Genomic DNA, 16,364 nt, shown 5'->3' with positions numbered 1-16,364 from the left:
AGAGGTAACTGTAGGTCCAGGATAGACAGGTTTTATTTAAAGGAGGAAGCCGTCTCTTCAGCAGTATCTGTTGTTGTGGTGGAGTTCTCCGATCACTGTTTGATTTTGTTTTCCCTGAATGTTACAGAGACCCCCCGGATGGGAAGATGCTTTTGGAAGCTCAATTCGTCTCTCTTGGAAGAAGCGGAGATAAGACAGTCCTTTGAGGATTTTCTTCAGAGCCAGGTACCCTTACTGGATCTTTGTAGTAGTAAGTCAGAGTGGTGGGAGATGTTTAAGAAAAGGGTGGCGAGATTCTTCCGCCAGCTCTCGAGCCTCAGGAGCCTGGACAGGTATCGCCTGTATCAGGGCCTGAGGAGGAAACTCGAGCATCTTGTCTCAACTGGAGGTAGCCGCGAGGAGATCTCCAGAGTGAAATCTTTGCTAATGAGGTGTCAGTATGATAGACACGCATCTTTGGTTTTTGAGAGGGATTACGGGAAGTACGGCTCGCCCGACCCTTACAGAAACTGCAAGACGTCAGTGAATAGTAAAGTTGTTACAGGACTGGTTGACACTGCGGGATCCCTGAAAAGATCCAAATCAGGGATCCTGGAGGTCGTCAGATCCTTCTACTCGCACCTCTTGGGGAAGAAAGATCTGGATTGGGATGAGATGTCGGCTTTTCTGGCTGAAGCCGTCCCCGAACCAGGGGTAGACCCCTCTCTTGGTGTTTTGACAGAGATGATCAGGGAAGAGGAAGTTAAGTTGGCGATTGAAGGGCTTGCCCTAAAGAAATCTTCCGGTCCAGATGGCTTAACATCTGAATTCTATAAGACCTTTAAGGACGCCTTGGTTCCCCTCTTGACTGAGGTATTCAATGAGTGTCTTTCCTCGGGCACTCTGCCAAAGTCAATGAGGAGGTCTGCCCTGATCATCTTGTCAAAGGGTAAGAACCCATCTTGCATTGAGAATTGGCGTCCCATAGCGCTTCTCAATGCAGACAGGAAGGTTTTGGCAAAGGTGCTGTTTAATCGGCTGGTGAAATTTGCACCCCAGCTCCTTTCGGGGGCCCAGCATTGCTCTGTTCCGGGCCGCAGTACAATTAGTGCTGTACTCTGTGTCTGAGAGGCGGTGGAGCAGGGTAGGGCTGGTCACTGAAAGGGGTACATGCTGTCATTGGACAAGGCAAAAGCGTTTGATCTGGTTAATCATGAGTACCTCTGGTCTGTCCTTCTGAGGTATGGCCTGCTGGGGGGGGTTCGTTGATTGGCTTAAGACCTTGTACGCAGGGGCAGAGAGTTTCCCGCTTGTGAACGGTTGGATTGGCAGCTCTTTTGAGGTTGGGTGTGGTGTTCGCCAGGGTTGTCTCTTGAGCCCACTACTGTACGCGTTTGCGATTGACCCACTTCTTAGGAGGGTGGAGCGTGGACCGTTGGCTGGGATCGGGATGGACCGGGCAGCACCGGAAGCCACTCTGAGAGTGGTGGCGTATGCCAATGACGTCACCGTTTTTGTTTCCTCTGATGGGGAGGCAGAATGGCTGATGTCAGAGGTAAATCGCTACTCGGAGGCATCCGGGTCTAAGATCAACCGGGATAAGTGAGTCTCTGGCTGGGAGGAGGAGATCCTGGTTTTGATCTCCCGGACACCCTTCCAGAACCCAAAGTCTCTGCAAAAGTTCTTGGCATCGAATTTGGCCAGGGGGATTACCCCAAACAAGATTGGGACAGCAGGCTAGAGATCGCCACTCAGAAGGTGAACCAATGGAAGGGTTGGTCTTTGACCCTAAGGGAAAGGGTAAACCTGATCAAAACTTACCTGCTCCCTTTGCTGATCTATCTGGGCAGTGTGTGCATCTTGCCGGAGCCTCTCTGGACTCGGGTCTACAGTTTGTTCTTCCAACTGTTATGGGGGAATAGACTGAACCTGGTCAAGAGGGAGGTTACTTACCGTACGAGGAGACTAGGAGGGTTGGGTATGGTCAACCCTGTGGTATTCCTTGTGAATACCTTCATTAAGATCAATATTGCAGACCTCTGGAAAGAGAGGGCTCCTCCGTGGGTATTCTCCTGTAAGGGATGGTTTCAGCCTTTCTTCCAGGAATGGGAGACAGGAGGGCAAGTGAAGGATCTCCGCACACCGCATGGACATCTCCCGGCTTACGCTACCGTGGTTCTGAAGGTAATTCGCCGGTGGGGTCTGGGAATGTGGGAGGTCAGGACTCTGCCAAGGAAGCTCCTTGACAAAAGGGTTCTGTTGACCCATTTTCAGAGGCCTCTGGCGCTCAGGGATTGCCCAAGTCGGGATCTTGGGGTGGGTCTGCATCTTTTGAATTCTATCAGGATCCCCTCGAAGGTTTGGGACTTGGCTTGGCGCTGCTTCCATGGGAAACTGTGTGTGAGGGACAATCTGAAGTGTAGGAGCTCTGAGGACAGGAACTGTCCTCGGGAGCATTGTGGTACCATGCTTGAAAGCATGGACCACTTCCTGCTTCGTTGTCCCTTTAACACAGAGGTGTACAACAGGGTGGGCGCCTCCATTGGCTGGCCCCGGCTGGCCGGTCTCTCTTATGCGGAATGGGCCTATGGAGCATTCGGGGACCTGGGTGGTCGGGACCGCTGCACCTTATTTCTAGTTAGCGCAGTGGTTAGGTATCACACGTGGAACGCACGGTGCTTAGTATCGACGCAGCGGAAAATCCTCCCAGTGGACGATGTGTGTAGGACCATACTCGGTGACCTGGTGAAGGTGCGTTCTCTGGAGTATGAGAGACTGGGTACACGAAGGGCCGCTCTCCTCTGGAGGGGCTTTTCTTCTAGTGTGCCCTAGTCTGGTCATCTCCTCTCCTGGTGGTGGGCTGCTGCTGACACCATAGATTTTTGTTTTTGATCAGTAGACAGTGATGTAGGGCTGCAGGCGCCGAACTTGGGCTTTGTCAGTTGTGGTTATTGTATTGTTTGTTTCTGTATATATTGTATATATGGGTTTGGGTGTAGGTGTTAGGTTGGGTGGAGGGAAAAGGGGGGTGGTGGGTTCATCTTGTGGGACACTGGTTATTTGGGTGAAAAACTGGCACTGCCTGATCTGGCCTATGGACGTTGGACATGGACTGAGGCATGAGACACGGGACCAGCTCTCAGGTCAGTGCCGGGGAGGGACTGGTGGGCTCGAGTGTGGGGGGTTTTGTTTTGTCTTGTATATATTTGTATAGTTAGTATTTATTTTATTTATTTAAAAAAAAAAAAAAAAAAAAAAAAAGAATGTATATATTAGTTTGTATATGATTTGTCGGTTATTGTTTATTATATTGTTATTTTTTTTGTTTGGTAACCGGACCAGATGTCATGGTGTAGGTAGTTATTATTGTGTATATATGTATAATATGTGTGTGAGGAGAGAGGGAGCGGCTGGACCAGTTCATTACATTGTTTATTTTCTGGTTATTAATTTTGTTATGTTTTTCATTTTTATAATAAAAGATCTACAGGATGTAACTCAGGATCAGTAATGTAATGTATGTACACAGTGACTGCACCAGCAGAATAGTGAGTGCAGCTCTGGAGTATAATACAGGATGTAACTCAGGATCAGTAATGTATGTACACAGTGACTGCACCAGCAGAATAGTGAGTGCAGCTCTGGGGTATAATACAGGATGTAACTCAGGATCAGTAATGTAATGTATGTACACAGTGACTGCACCAGCAGAATAGTGAGTGCAGCTCTGGGGTATAATACAGGATGTAACTCAGGATCAGTAATGTAATGTATGTACACAGTGACTCCACCAGCAGAATAGTGAGTGCAGCTCTGGAGTATAATACAGGATGTAACTCAGGATCAGTAATGTAATGTATGTACACAGTGACTGCACCAGCAGAATAGTGAGTGCAGCTCTGGAGTATAATACAGGATGTAACTCAGGATCAGTACAGGATCAGTAATGTAATGTATGTACACAGTGACTGCACCAGCAGAATAGTGAGTGCAGCTCTGGAGTATAATTCAGGATGTAACTCAGGATCAGTAATGTAATGTATGCACACATTGACTGCACCAGCAGAATAGTGAGTGCAGCTCTGGAGTATAATACAGGATATAAGTCAGGATCAGTAATGTAATGTACAGTATGTACAGTATATGACATTCTGAGCTTTCTTACACCCAGGACCTATCAGGAATAAGAATATATCATAGGTTGAACTTGATTCTTGTTTTTCTTGATTTTTTTGTGAACAGAAGATAGAACCGGTGAAGACAGTTTCCACTAATCGTTGGTTACAATAACAGGAACTGATCACGTGGGATACGGGGAAGGTGGGTTGATAGGAATGTAAGATACTGAGGACAGCAGCAGGACAGACTTATGAGTGGGGGCCCCATGGACCCCAAGCAGCTTCTGTGGACCACAATAGTGCAGATCCTCCACATTGTAAACCCTGCACAGCACAGTCACGTCCATCAGATCTGGTGATGAATGAGCACAGGATGGAGGAGAACTTACCAATATGGAGGTCCTTCTCCTTCAGCTGCATCTCTGCAATGACAAAAGCAAATAATTCAGGTTTCATAAGCGAGTTATTCTAGAACAATGGAATAGTTTAAAGGGGAGCAAACTGGGCTACTGACCCCAACCCCTCTTTCCTAGGAGGTATCTGAAGACTGGACTGTTAGGAGCAGCCTGAGCAAAGCTGCAAAATAGCGCCCCCTACTGTTATTCACAGGCGGAAATGATTGACGGTATTGTGCGTGGAATATATGGCAGTGTTATTCTTCCATTAATCACTATATGGTGATATTAGTTAGATACTTTATGGAAGCATAAATAAGGAAGCAGATGGTGGTGTATCAATACATGGATTCTTTACTGTAACAGCAGGGAAACCAAGCACTTCTACAATTACCAGCAAGCATCGTAAAAGGAACTTTCAGAAAGACTACTGTGAAATAAAATAAAACAAAGGACCACTGACTTAAAGATCACATTATTAGTTTATGTTCTTGCTATTTCTGTGTGATGCGTTATGTGAAAGTTAATGGGTTTAAAAAAAAATGCTTTGGGGGCGCTCTTGTATTGGCGTCTATGAAAAAACATGCTGTCCGAAGTGGTAAAAAGCGGTACTGCAACAGATATGTTGAACTATAAACTGCAATAAAGTTTGTGGGACATAAAATTTCGGTTTCTACATTACCGCTCCACTTTTGTTTTGAGTAGAGAAGCCAAGCCATCACTGCGGAAACAGCAATGGTGACCATGAAGAGTAACCAGAAGACGATCGCCCAGGGCGAGGTGCGGGGAAATATGGCATCTGCATGATAAAAGCATACAACAAGGATTCATATACTAATTAAGGCTATGTGCCCACGTTGCATTTATGAAGCAGAAAATTTCTGCTTCATTTCTGCAAGTCCTCTCCCGGAAAAACGCATGCGGAATTCCGCACGCGTTTATCGCGCATTTTTCGCACGTTTATGACGCGTTTTCCACATGCGGAATTGCCTTGCGTTTTTTATGCATTGGACAAAGGCAATTCTGCTTGCGGAAACGCAAAATTAAATGACATGGTGCGGATTTTTGAACGCAGCATAAACGCTGCGGAAAAATCCGCAGCATGTGCATAGAACTTGCGGAATCACATTGGGGACCATGGGGTGCGGGTTACCAAGCGTTTTACAAGCGTTTCCGCTGCGGAAATTCCGCATCAAAAACGCTTGAAAAACGCTACGTGGGCACACAGCCTAAAACTTGTAAGTACACAGTAGAGGTTATTTAGAATTATTGAAGAACTTTTTACTTTTTTGTAAACTTTGCCTCCATTACAAGTCCAATCCCCACGACCACAATCAATGTGCCTCCATCCGATGGTAGAATGATGCACGTTATTGAGCCAATATAGTTCCCTTGCTGAACATACTTCCTGCAGAGTGCTCCCATAAATATATCAAAATGATTGCCGCCACCACTAGGGGGAGCTCACAGCACACCGCTGTATACAGAAGTATCATCCATGTGCAGCAGTTTCCCCCATTGGTGGCTGCCGACAGTCTTTGCAGGCGGCTCGTCTGCTCTACCTGGTGTGTGAGAGGCTTCATTCAGACAATCCGGGGCAGTAGAGGAGTACAATATGCTGATCCCCACTCTGGTATTTAAAGCAAATTTCTACCTAAAAACATCCAATGATCTACTTATCTGGTGATAACATCTAATGAAGGCCCATAAAAAAAGCAGGATAAGATGTGGGCACAAACCTGAGACTTTCACGTATAGGCCTGTCTCTTTCCCTGTTACGAGGTGTCTCAGGCCGCAGTAGACCTGTCCCTCCGAGGAGCCGTTCAGGAGAATACGGCTCTTCACGCGGATCAGTTCAGTCGTGTCAGTGTCGGTCTCTATATCAGTTGAATCCAGGTCTCCATTTTCTTTCTTCCAGAACATTGTGGGTTTTGGAAACCAACCATCAGAAGAACAGGAGACCACCACAGCGCTGTCCTGGAGAGCAACAGCGACAAGCGGAGGAGACCCCGACCCTGGGAGAGACAGGGATATTCACATCAGTGAAGGTTTTGTGTGGTTCTATCTTCACGTATACATTGTCCATACATCGACCAATTTATACACCAGAGTTAGGAAAAAATTGCAAAGGACAAGCAGATGATATACATTCGTACTTATATATATTCTCCTTATTGACCCAATTAATCCACATAATACAGGGATGTATATCTGCTGACTAGATTGGATAGACCAATCGGAAACAAACAACAACCAATAAATATAAATCCGACAAAGAGGTCAATGATATTTAGTTAAAAAAGACCTTTATTGTGACAGTTTGGGTACATGGCGGCAAAGAAAAAGAGAGCACACACAAACATAGTACCATACCATATTGTAATAAGAAAATATTAAAGATTTTTGTATATAAGAGACACCAGGGCTAGATGGCTGTAACTACAACTATGCTTATAAATGTCGAAGGTATATCCCAGGTCACACAGTAAAAGGATCCAATCCTAGACAATGAAAGCCAGTATGGGCGTGCCCAGGATAGGAGCCTGCAATATATATACATGGGATGATTTGTGTCAAGACTAATTAATTCCCAAATGACATCAATAATAGTTAGTAACTTATACTAAATGTCCACCATATATGCGTTATGTTCAAATGGTTCATACCTGGTTTATGGGACATGCATGTACAGCAATAGCTCTGGGCTCAAAGGTCCTACTCCTGGTGTGGCGCTCAATTTATACACCGCTCCACTACACCTAGGAACATCTACAGTGTACACACTGCTCCACTACACCCGGCTACATCTACAGTGTACACACTGCTCCACTACACCCGGCTACATCTACAGTGTACACACTTCTCCACTAGACCAGGCTACATCTACAGTGTACACACTGCTCCACTACACCCGGCTACATCTACAGTGTACACACTGCTCCACTACACCTAGGAACATCTACAGTGTACACACTGCTCCACTACACCCGGCTACATCTACAGTGTACACGCTGCTCCACTACACCCGGCTACATCTACAGTGTACACACTGCTCCACTACACCCGGCTACATCTACAGTGTACACACTGCTCCACTACACCCGGCTACATCTACAGTGTACACACTGCTCCACTACACCCGGCTACATCTACAGTGTACACGCTGCTCCACTACACCCGGCTACATCTACAGTGTACACACTGCTCCACTACACCCGGCTACATTTACAGTGTACCCACTGCTCCACTACACCCAACTACATCTACAGTGTACACACTGCTCCACTACACCTGACTACATCTACTGTGTACACACTGCTCCACTACACCCGACTACATCTACAGTGTACACACTGCTCCACTACACCCTGCTACATCTACAGTGTACACAATGCTCCACTACACCCTGCTACATCTACAGCGTACACACTACTCCACTACACCTGGCTACATCTACAGCGTACACACTGCTCCACTACACCCGGCTACATCTACAGTGTACACACTGCTCCATTACACCCGGTTGCATCTACAGTGTACACACTGCTCCACTACACCCGACTACATCTACAGTGTACACACTGCTCCACTACACCCGACTACATCTACAGTGTACACACTGCTCCACTACACCCTGCTACATCTACAGTGTACACACTGCTCCACTACACCCTGCTACATCTACAGCGTACACACTGCTCCACTACACCTGGCTACATCTACAGCGTACACACTGCTCCACTACACCCGGCTACATCTACAGCGTACACACTGCTCCACTACACCCGGCGACATCTACAGTGTACACACTGCTCCACTACACCCAGCTACATCTACAGTGTACACACTGCTCCAGTACACCCGGTTGCATCTACAGTGTACACACTGCTCCACTACACCCGACTACATCTACAGTGTACACACTGCTCCACTACACCCGACTACATCTACAGTGTACACACTGCTCCACTACACCCGACTACATCTACAGTGTGCACACTGCTCCACTACACCCGGCTACATCTACAGTGTACACACTGCTCCACTACACCCGGCTACATCTACAGTGTACACACTGCTCCACTACACCCGGCTACATCTACAGTGTACACACTGCTCCACTACACCCACCTATATCTACAGTGTACACACTGCTCCACTACACCTGGCTGCATCTACAGTGTACACACTGCTCCACTACACCCGGCTAGATCTACAGTGTAAACACTGCTCCACTACACCCGACTACATCTACAGTGTACACACTGCTCCACTACACCCGACTACATCTACAGCGTAAACACCTCTCCTCTACACCCGGCTACATCTACAGTGTACACACTGCTCCACTACACCTAGGAACATCTACAGTGTACTCACTGCTCCACTACACCCGGCTACATCTACAGCGTAAACACCTCTCCTCTACACCCGCCTACATCTACAGTGTACACACTGCTCCACTACACCTGGCTACATCTACAGTGTACACACTGCTCCACTACACCCACCTATATCTACAGTGTACACACTGCTCCACTACACCCGGCTACATCTACAGTGTACACACTGCTCCACTACACCCGGCTACATCTACAGTGTACACACTGCTCCACTACACCCTGCTACATCTACAGCGTACACACTGCTCCACTACACCCTGCTACATCTACAGCGTACACACTGCTCCACTACACCCGGCTACATCTACAGTGTAACTACTGCTCCACTACACCTGGCTACATCTACAGTGTACACACTGCTCCACTACACCCGGCTACATCTACAGTGTACACACAGTTCCACTACACTCGGCTACATCTATAGTGTACACACTGCTCCACTACACCCGGCTACATCTACAGTGTACACACTGCTCCACTACACCCGGCTACATCTACAGTGTACACACCGCTCCACTACACCTAGGAACATCTACAGTGTACACACTGCTCCACTACACCCGGCTACATTTACAGTGTAAACACTGCTCCACTACACCCGGCTACATTTACAGTGTAAACACTGCTCCACTACACCCGGCTACATCTACAGTGTACACACTGCTCCACTACACCCGGCTACATCTACAGTGTACACACTGCTCCACTACACCCGACTACATCTACAGTGTACACACTGCTCCACTACACCTAGGAACATCTACAGTGTACTCACTGCTCCACTACACCCGGCTACATCTACAGCGTAAACACCTCTCCTCTACACCCGGCTACATCTACAGTGTACACACTGCTCCACTACACCCACCTATATCTACAGTGTACACACCGCTCCACTACACCTGGCTGCATCTACAGTGTACACACTGCTCCACTATACCTGGCTACATCTACAGTGTACACACTGCTCCACTACACCCGGCTAAATCTACAGTGTAAACACTGCTCCACTACACCCGACTACATATACAGTGTACACACTGCTCCACTACACTTACCTATATCTACAGTGTAAACACCGCTCCACTACACCCGGCTACATCAACAGTGTACACACTGCTCCACTACACCCACCTATATCTACAGTGTACACACCGCTCCACTACACCCGGCTACATCTACAGTGTACACACAGCTCCACTACATCTGGCTACATCTACAGTGTACACACTGCTCCACTACACCCGGCTAGATCTACAGTGTAAACACTGCTCCACTACACCCGGCTACATCTACAGCCCACACACCCCTCCACTACATCTGGCTACATCTACAGTGAAAACACTGCTCCACTACACCCGGCTACATCTACAGTGTACACACTGCTCCACTACACCCAGCTACATCTACAGTGTACACACTGCTCCACTACACCCGGCTACATCTACAGTGTACACACAGCTCCACTACACCTAGGAACATCTACAGTGTACACACTGCTCCACTACACCCGACTACATATACAGTGTACACACTGCTCCATGACACTTGCCTATATCTACAGTGTAGACACCGCTCCACTACTCCCGGCTACATCTAGAGTGTACACACAGCTCCACTACACCTGGCTACATCTACAGTGTACACACTGCTCCACTACACCTGGCTGCATCTACAGTGTACACACTGTTCCACTACACCCACCTATATCTACAGTGTAAACACTGCTCCACTACACCCGGCGACATCTACAGTGTACACACTGCTCCACTACACCCGGTTACATCTACAGTGTACACACTGCTCCACTACACCCGGTTACATCTACAGTGTACACACTGCTCCACTACACCCGGCTACATCTACAGTGTAAACACTGCTCCACTACACCCGGCTACATCTACAGTGTACACACTGCTCCACTACACCCGGCGACATCTACAGTGTACACACTGCTCCACTACACCCGGTTACATCTACAGTGTACACACTGCTCCACTACACCCGACTACATCTACAGTGTAAACACTGCTCCACTACACCCGGCTACATCTACAGCGTAAACACCTCTCCTCTACACCCGGCTACATCTACAGTGTACACACTGCTCCACTACACCCGACTACATCTACTGTGTACACACTGCTCCACTACACCCGACTACATCTACAGTGTACACACTGCTCCACCACACCTGGCTACATCTACAGTGTACACACTGCTCCACTACACCCGGCTAGATCTACAGTGTAAACACTGCTCCACTACACTTACCTATATCTACAGTGTAAACACCGCTCCACTACACCCGGCTACATCAACAGTGTACACACTGCTCCACTACACCCACCTATATCTACAGTGTACACACTGCTCCACTACACCTGGCTACATCTACAGTGTACACACTGCTCCACTACACCTGGCTAGATCTACAGTGTACACACTGCTCCACTACACCCGACTACCTCTACAGCGTACACACTGCTCCACTACACCCGGCTACATCTACAGTGTACACACTGCTCCACTACACCCGGCTACATCTACAGCGTACACACTGCTCCACTACACCCGGCTACATCTACAGCGTACACACTGCTCCACTACACCCGGCAACATCTACAGTGTACACACTGCTCCACTACACCCACCTATATCTACAGTGTACACACTGCTCCACTACACCCACCTATATCTACAGTGTACACACTGCTCCACTACACCCACCTATATCTACAGTGTACACACTGCTCCACTACACCTGGCTACATCTACAGTGTACACACTGCTCCACTACACCTGGCTACATCTACAGTGTACACACTGCTCCACTACACCCGGCTACATCTACAGTGTGCACACTGCTCCACTACACCCGACTACATCTACAGTGTGCACACTGCTCCACTACACCCGACTACATCTACAGTGTACACACTGTTCCACTACACCCGGCTACATCTACAGTGTACACACTGCTCCACTACACCCGACTACATCTACAGTGTACACACTGCTCCACTACACCTAGGAACATCTACAGTGTACTCACTGCTCCACTACACCCGGCTACATCTACAGCGTAAACACCTCTCCTCTACACCCGGCTACATCTACAGTGTACACACTGCTCCACTACACCCACCTATATCTACAGTGTACACACCGCTCCACTACACCTGGCTGCATCTACAGTGTACACACTGCTCCACTATACCTGGCTACATCTACAGTGTACACACTGCTCCACTACACCCGGCTAGATCTACAGTGTAAACACTGCTCCACTACACCCGACTACATATACAGTGTACACACTGCTCCACTACACTTACCTATATCTACAGTGTAAACACCGCTCCACTACACCCGGCTACATCAACAGTGTACACACTGCTCCACTACACCCACCTATATCTACAGTGTACACACCGCTCCACTACACCCGGCTACATCTACAGTGTACACACAGCTCCACTACATCTGGCTACATCTACAGTGTACACACTGCTCCACTACACCCGGCTAGATCTACAGTGTAAACACTGCTCCACTACACCCGGCTACATCTACAGCCCACACACCCCTCCACTACATCTGGCTACATCTACAGTGCAAACACTGCTCCACTACACCCGGCTACATCTACAGTGTACACACTGCTCCACTACACCCGGCTACATCTACAGTGTACACACTGCTCCACTACACCCGGCTACATCTACAGTGTACACACAGCGCCACTACACCTAGGAACATCTACAGTGTACACACTGCTCCACTACACCCGACTACATATACAGTGTACACACTGCTCCATGACACTTGCCTATATCTACAGTGTAGACACCGCTCCACTACTCCCGGCTACATCTAGAGTGTACACACAGCTCCACTACACCTGGCTACATCTACAGTATACACACTGCTCCACTACACCTGGCTGCATCTACAGTGTACACACTGTTCCACTACACCCACCTATATCTACAGTGTAGACACCGCTCCACTACTCCCGGCTACATCTAGAGTGTACACACAGCTCCACTACACCTGGCTACATCTACAGTGTACACACTGCTCCACTACACCCGGCTAGATCTACAGTGTAAACACTGCTCCACTACACTTACCTATATCTACAGTGTACACACTGCTCCACTACACTCGGCTACATCTAGAGTGTACACACTGTTCCACTACACCCGGCTACATCTACAGTGTACACACTGCTCTCCTACACCCGGCTACATCTACAGTGTACACACTGCTCCACTACACCCGGCTACATCTACAGTGTACACACTGCTCCACTACACCCGGCTACATCTACAGTGTACACACGGCTCCACTACACCCGGCTACATCTACAGTGTACAAACCGCTCCACTAAACCTAGGAACATCTACAGTGTACACACTGCTCCACTACACCCGGCTACATCTACAGTGTACACACTGCTCCACTACACCCGGCTACATCTACAGTGTACACACTGCTCCACTACACCCGGCTACATCTACAGTGTAAACACTGCTCCACTACACCCGGCTACATCTACAGCGTAAACACCTCTCCACTACACCCGGCTACATCTGCAGTGTACACAATGCTCCACTACACCTGGCTACATCTACAGTGTACACACTGTTCCACTACACCTGGCTAGATCTACAGTGTACACACTGTTCCACTACACCTGGCTAGATCTACAGTGTAAACACTGCTCCACTACACCCGACTACATCTACAGTGTACACACTGCTCCACTACACCCGGCTACATCTACAGTGTACACACTGCTCCACTACACCCACCTATATCTACAGTGTACACACTGCTCCACTACACCTGGCTGCATCTACAGTGTACACACTGCTCCACTACACCCGGCTAGATCTACAGTGTAAACACTGCTCCACTACACCCGGCTACATCTACAGTGTACACACTGCTCCACTACACCCACCTATATCTACAGTGTACACACTGCTCCACTACACCCGGCTACATCTACAGTGTACACACTGCTCCACTACACCCACCTATATCTACAGTGTACACACTGCTCCACTACACCCGGCTACATCTACAGTGTAAACACTGCTCCGCTACACACCCCTATATCTACAGTGTACACACTGCTCCCCTACACCCGGCTACATCTACAGTGTAAACACTGCTCCACTACACCCGGCTACATCTACAGTGTAAACACTGCTCCCCTACACCCGGCTACATCTACAGCGCACACACCGCTCCACTACACCCGGCTACATCTACAGAGTAAACACCGCTCCCCTACACGCAGCTACATTTACAGTGTACACACTGCTCCACTACACCAGGCTACAGCTACATTGTAAACACCGCTCCACTACACCCGGCTACATCTACAGTGTAAACACTGCTCCACTACACCCGGCTACATCTACAGCCCACACACACCGCTCCACTACACCCAGCTACATCTACAGCCCACACACCGCTCAACTACACCTGGCTACATCTACAGTGTACACACTGCTCCACTACACCTGGCTACATCTACAGTGTACACACTGCTCCACTACACCCTGCAACATCTACAGTGTAAACACCGCTCCCCTACACCCAGCTACATCTAATGTGTACACACTGCTCCACTACACCCGGCTACATCTACAGTGTAAACACTGCTCCACTACACCCGGCTACATCTACACTGTACACACTGCTCCACTACATCCGGCTACATCTACAGTGTACACACTGCTCCATACACCCGGCTAAATCTACAGTGTACACACTACTCCACTGCACCCGACTATATCTACAGTGTACACACTGCTCCACTACACCCGGCTACATCTACAGTGTAAACACCGCTCCCCTACACCCAGCTACATCTACAGTGAAAACACCGCTCCCCTACACCCAGCTACATCTAAAGTGTACACACTGCTCCACTACACCCGGCTATATCTACAGTGTACACACTGCTCCACTACACCCGGCTATATCTACAGTGTACACACTGCTCCACTACACCCACCTATATCTACAGTGTACACACTGCTCCACTACACCCGGCTACATCTACAGTGTACACACTGCTCCACTACACCCGGCTACATCTACAGTGTACACGCTGCTCCACTACACCCGGCTACATCTACAGTGTACACACTGCTCCACTACAACTAGCTACATCTACAGTGTACACACTGCTCCACTACACCAGGCTAGATCTACGGTGTACACACTGCTCCACTACACCAGGCTAGATCTACGGTGTACACACTGCTCCACTACACCCGGCTACATCTAAAGTGTACACACTGCTCCACTACACACGGCTATATCTACAGTGTACACACTGCTCCACTACACCCGGCTATATCTACAGTGTACACATAGCTACACTACACCCGGCTACATCTACAGTGTAAACACTGCTCCACTACACCCGGCTACATCTACAGTGTACACACTGCTCCACTACATCCGGCTACATCTACAGTGTACACACTGCTCCACTACACCCTGCTACATCTACAGCGTACACACTGCTCCACTACACCCGGCTACATCTACAGTGTACACGCTGCTCCTCTACACCCGGCTACATCTACAGTGTACACACTGCTCCACTACAACTAGCTACATCTACAGTGTACACACTGCTCCACTACACCAGGCTAGATCTACGGTGTACACACTGCTCCACTACACCAGGCTAGATCTACGGTGTACACACTGCTCCACTACACCCGGCTACATCTACAGTGTACACACTGCTCCACTACACCCGGCTACATCTACAGCGTACACACTGCTCCACTACACCCTGCTACATCTACAGCGCACACACCGCTCCACTACACCCGGCTACATCTACAGTGTACACACTGCTCCACTACACCCGGCTACATCTACAGTGTACACACTGCTCCACTACACCCGGCGACATCTACAGTGTACACACTGCTCCACTACACCCGGCGACATCTACTGCTTACACACTACTCCACTACACCCGGCTACATCTACAGTGTAAACACCGCTCCACTACACCCGACTACATCTACAGTGTAAACACTGCTCCACTACACCTGGCTACATCTACAGCGCACACACCGCTCCACTACACCCGGCTACATCTACAGTGTAAACACTGCTCCCCTACACCCAGCTACACTTACAGTGTACACACTGCTCCACTACACCCGGCTATATCTACAGTGTACACACTGCTCCACTACACCCGGCTATATCTACAGTGTAAATGCAGCTCCACTACACTCGGCTATATCTACAGTGTACACACCGCTACACTACACCTGGCTACATTTACAGTGTAAACACCGCTCCACTACACCCGGCTACATCTACAGTGTAAACACCGCTCCCCTACACCCAGCTATATCTACAGTGTACACACTGCTCCACTACACCCGGCTATATCTACAGTGTACACACTGCTC

The 16,364-nt window shown here is 48.6% G+C and overlaps 1 protein-coding gene across 1 annotated transcript in view; it reads right to left on the bottom strand.

Moving 5' to 3' along the window:
* The window catches only part of LOC141155232 (butyrophilin subfamily 1 member A1-like), a 57,213-nt gene that overhangs the window by 11,467 nt on the left and 29,382 nt on the right, over positions 1–16,364 (bottom strand). Inside the window, 3 exon segments of the mRNA XM_073642027.1 lie at positions 4,487–4,519; positions 5,175–5,291; positions 6,232–6,507. Coding sequence (XP_073498128.1) covers positions 4,487–4,519; positions 5,175–5,291; positions 6,232–6,507 — 426 coding nt within the window.

This window comes from Phyllobates terribilis, unplaced genomic scaffold (genome assembly GCF_046119375.1).
Source record: "Phyllobates terribilis strain yellow unplaced genomic scaffold, ASM4611937v1 Scaffold_7__3_contigs__length_470593459, whole genome shotgun sequence".
Classification (NCBI taxonomy): domain Eukaryota; kingdom Metazoa; phylum Chordata; class Amphibia; order Anura; family Dendrobatidae; genus Phyllobates; species Phyllobates terribilis.
Note: the sequence above shows the minus strand (reverse complement) of the source record. Positions and strands in the feature narration are given on the sequence as shown.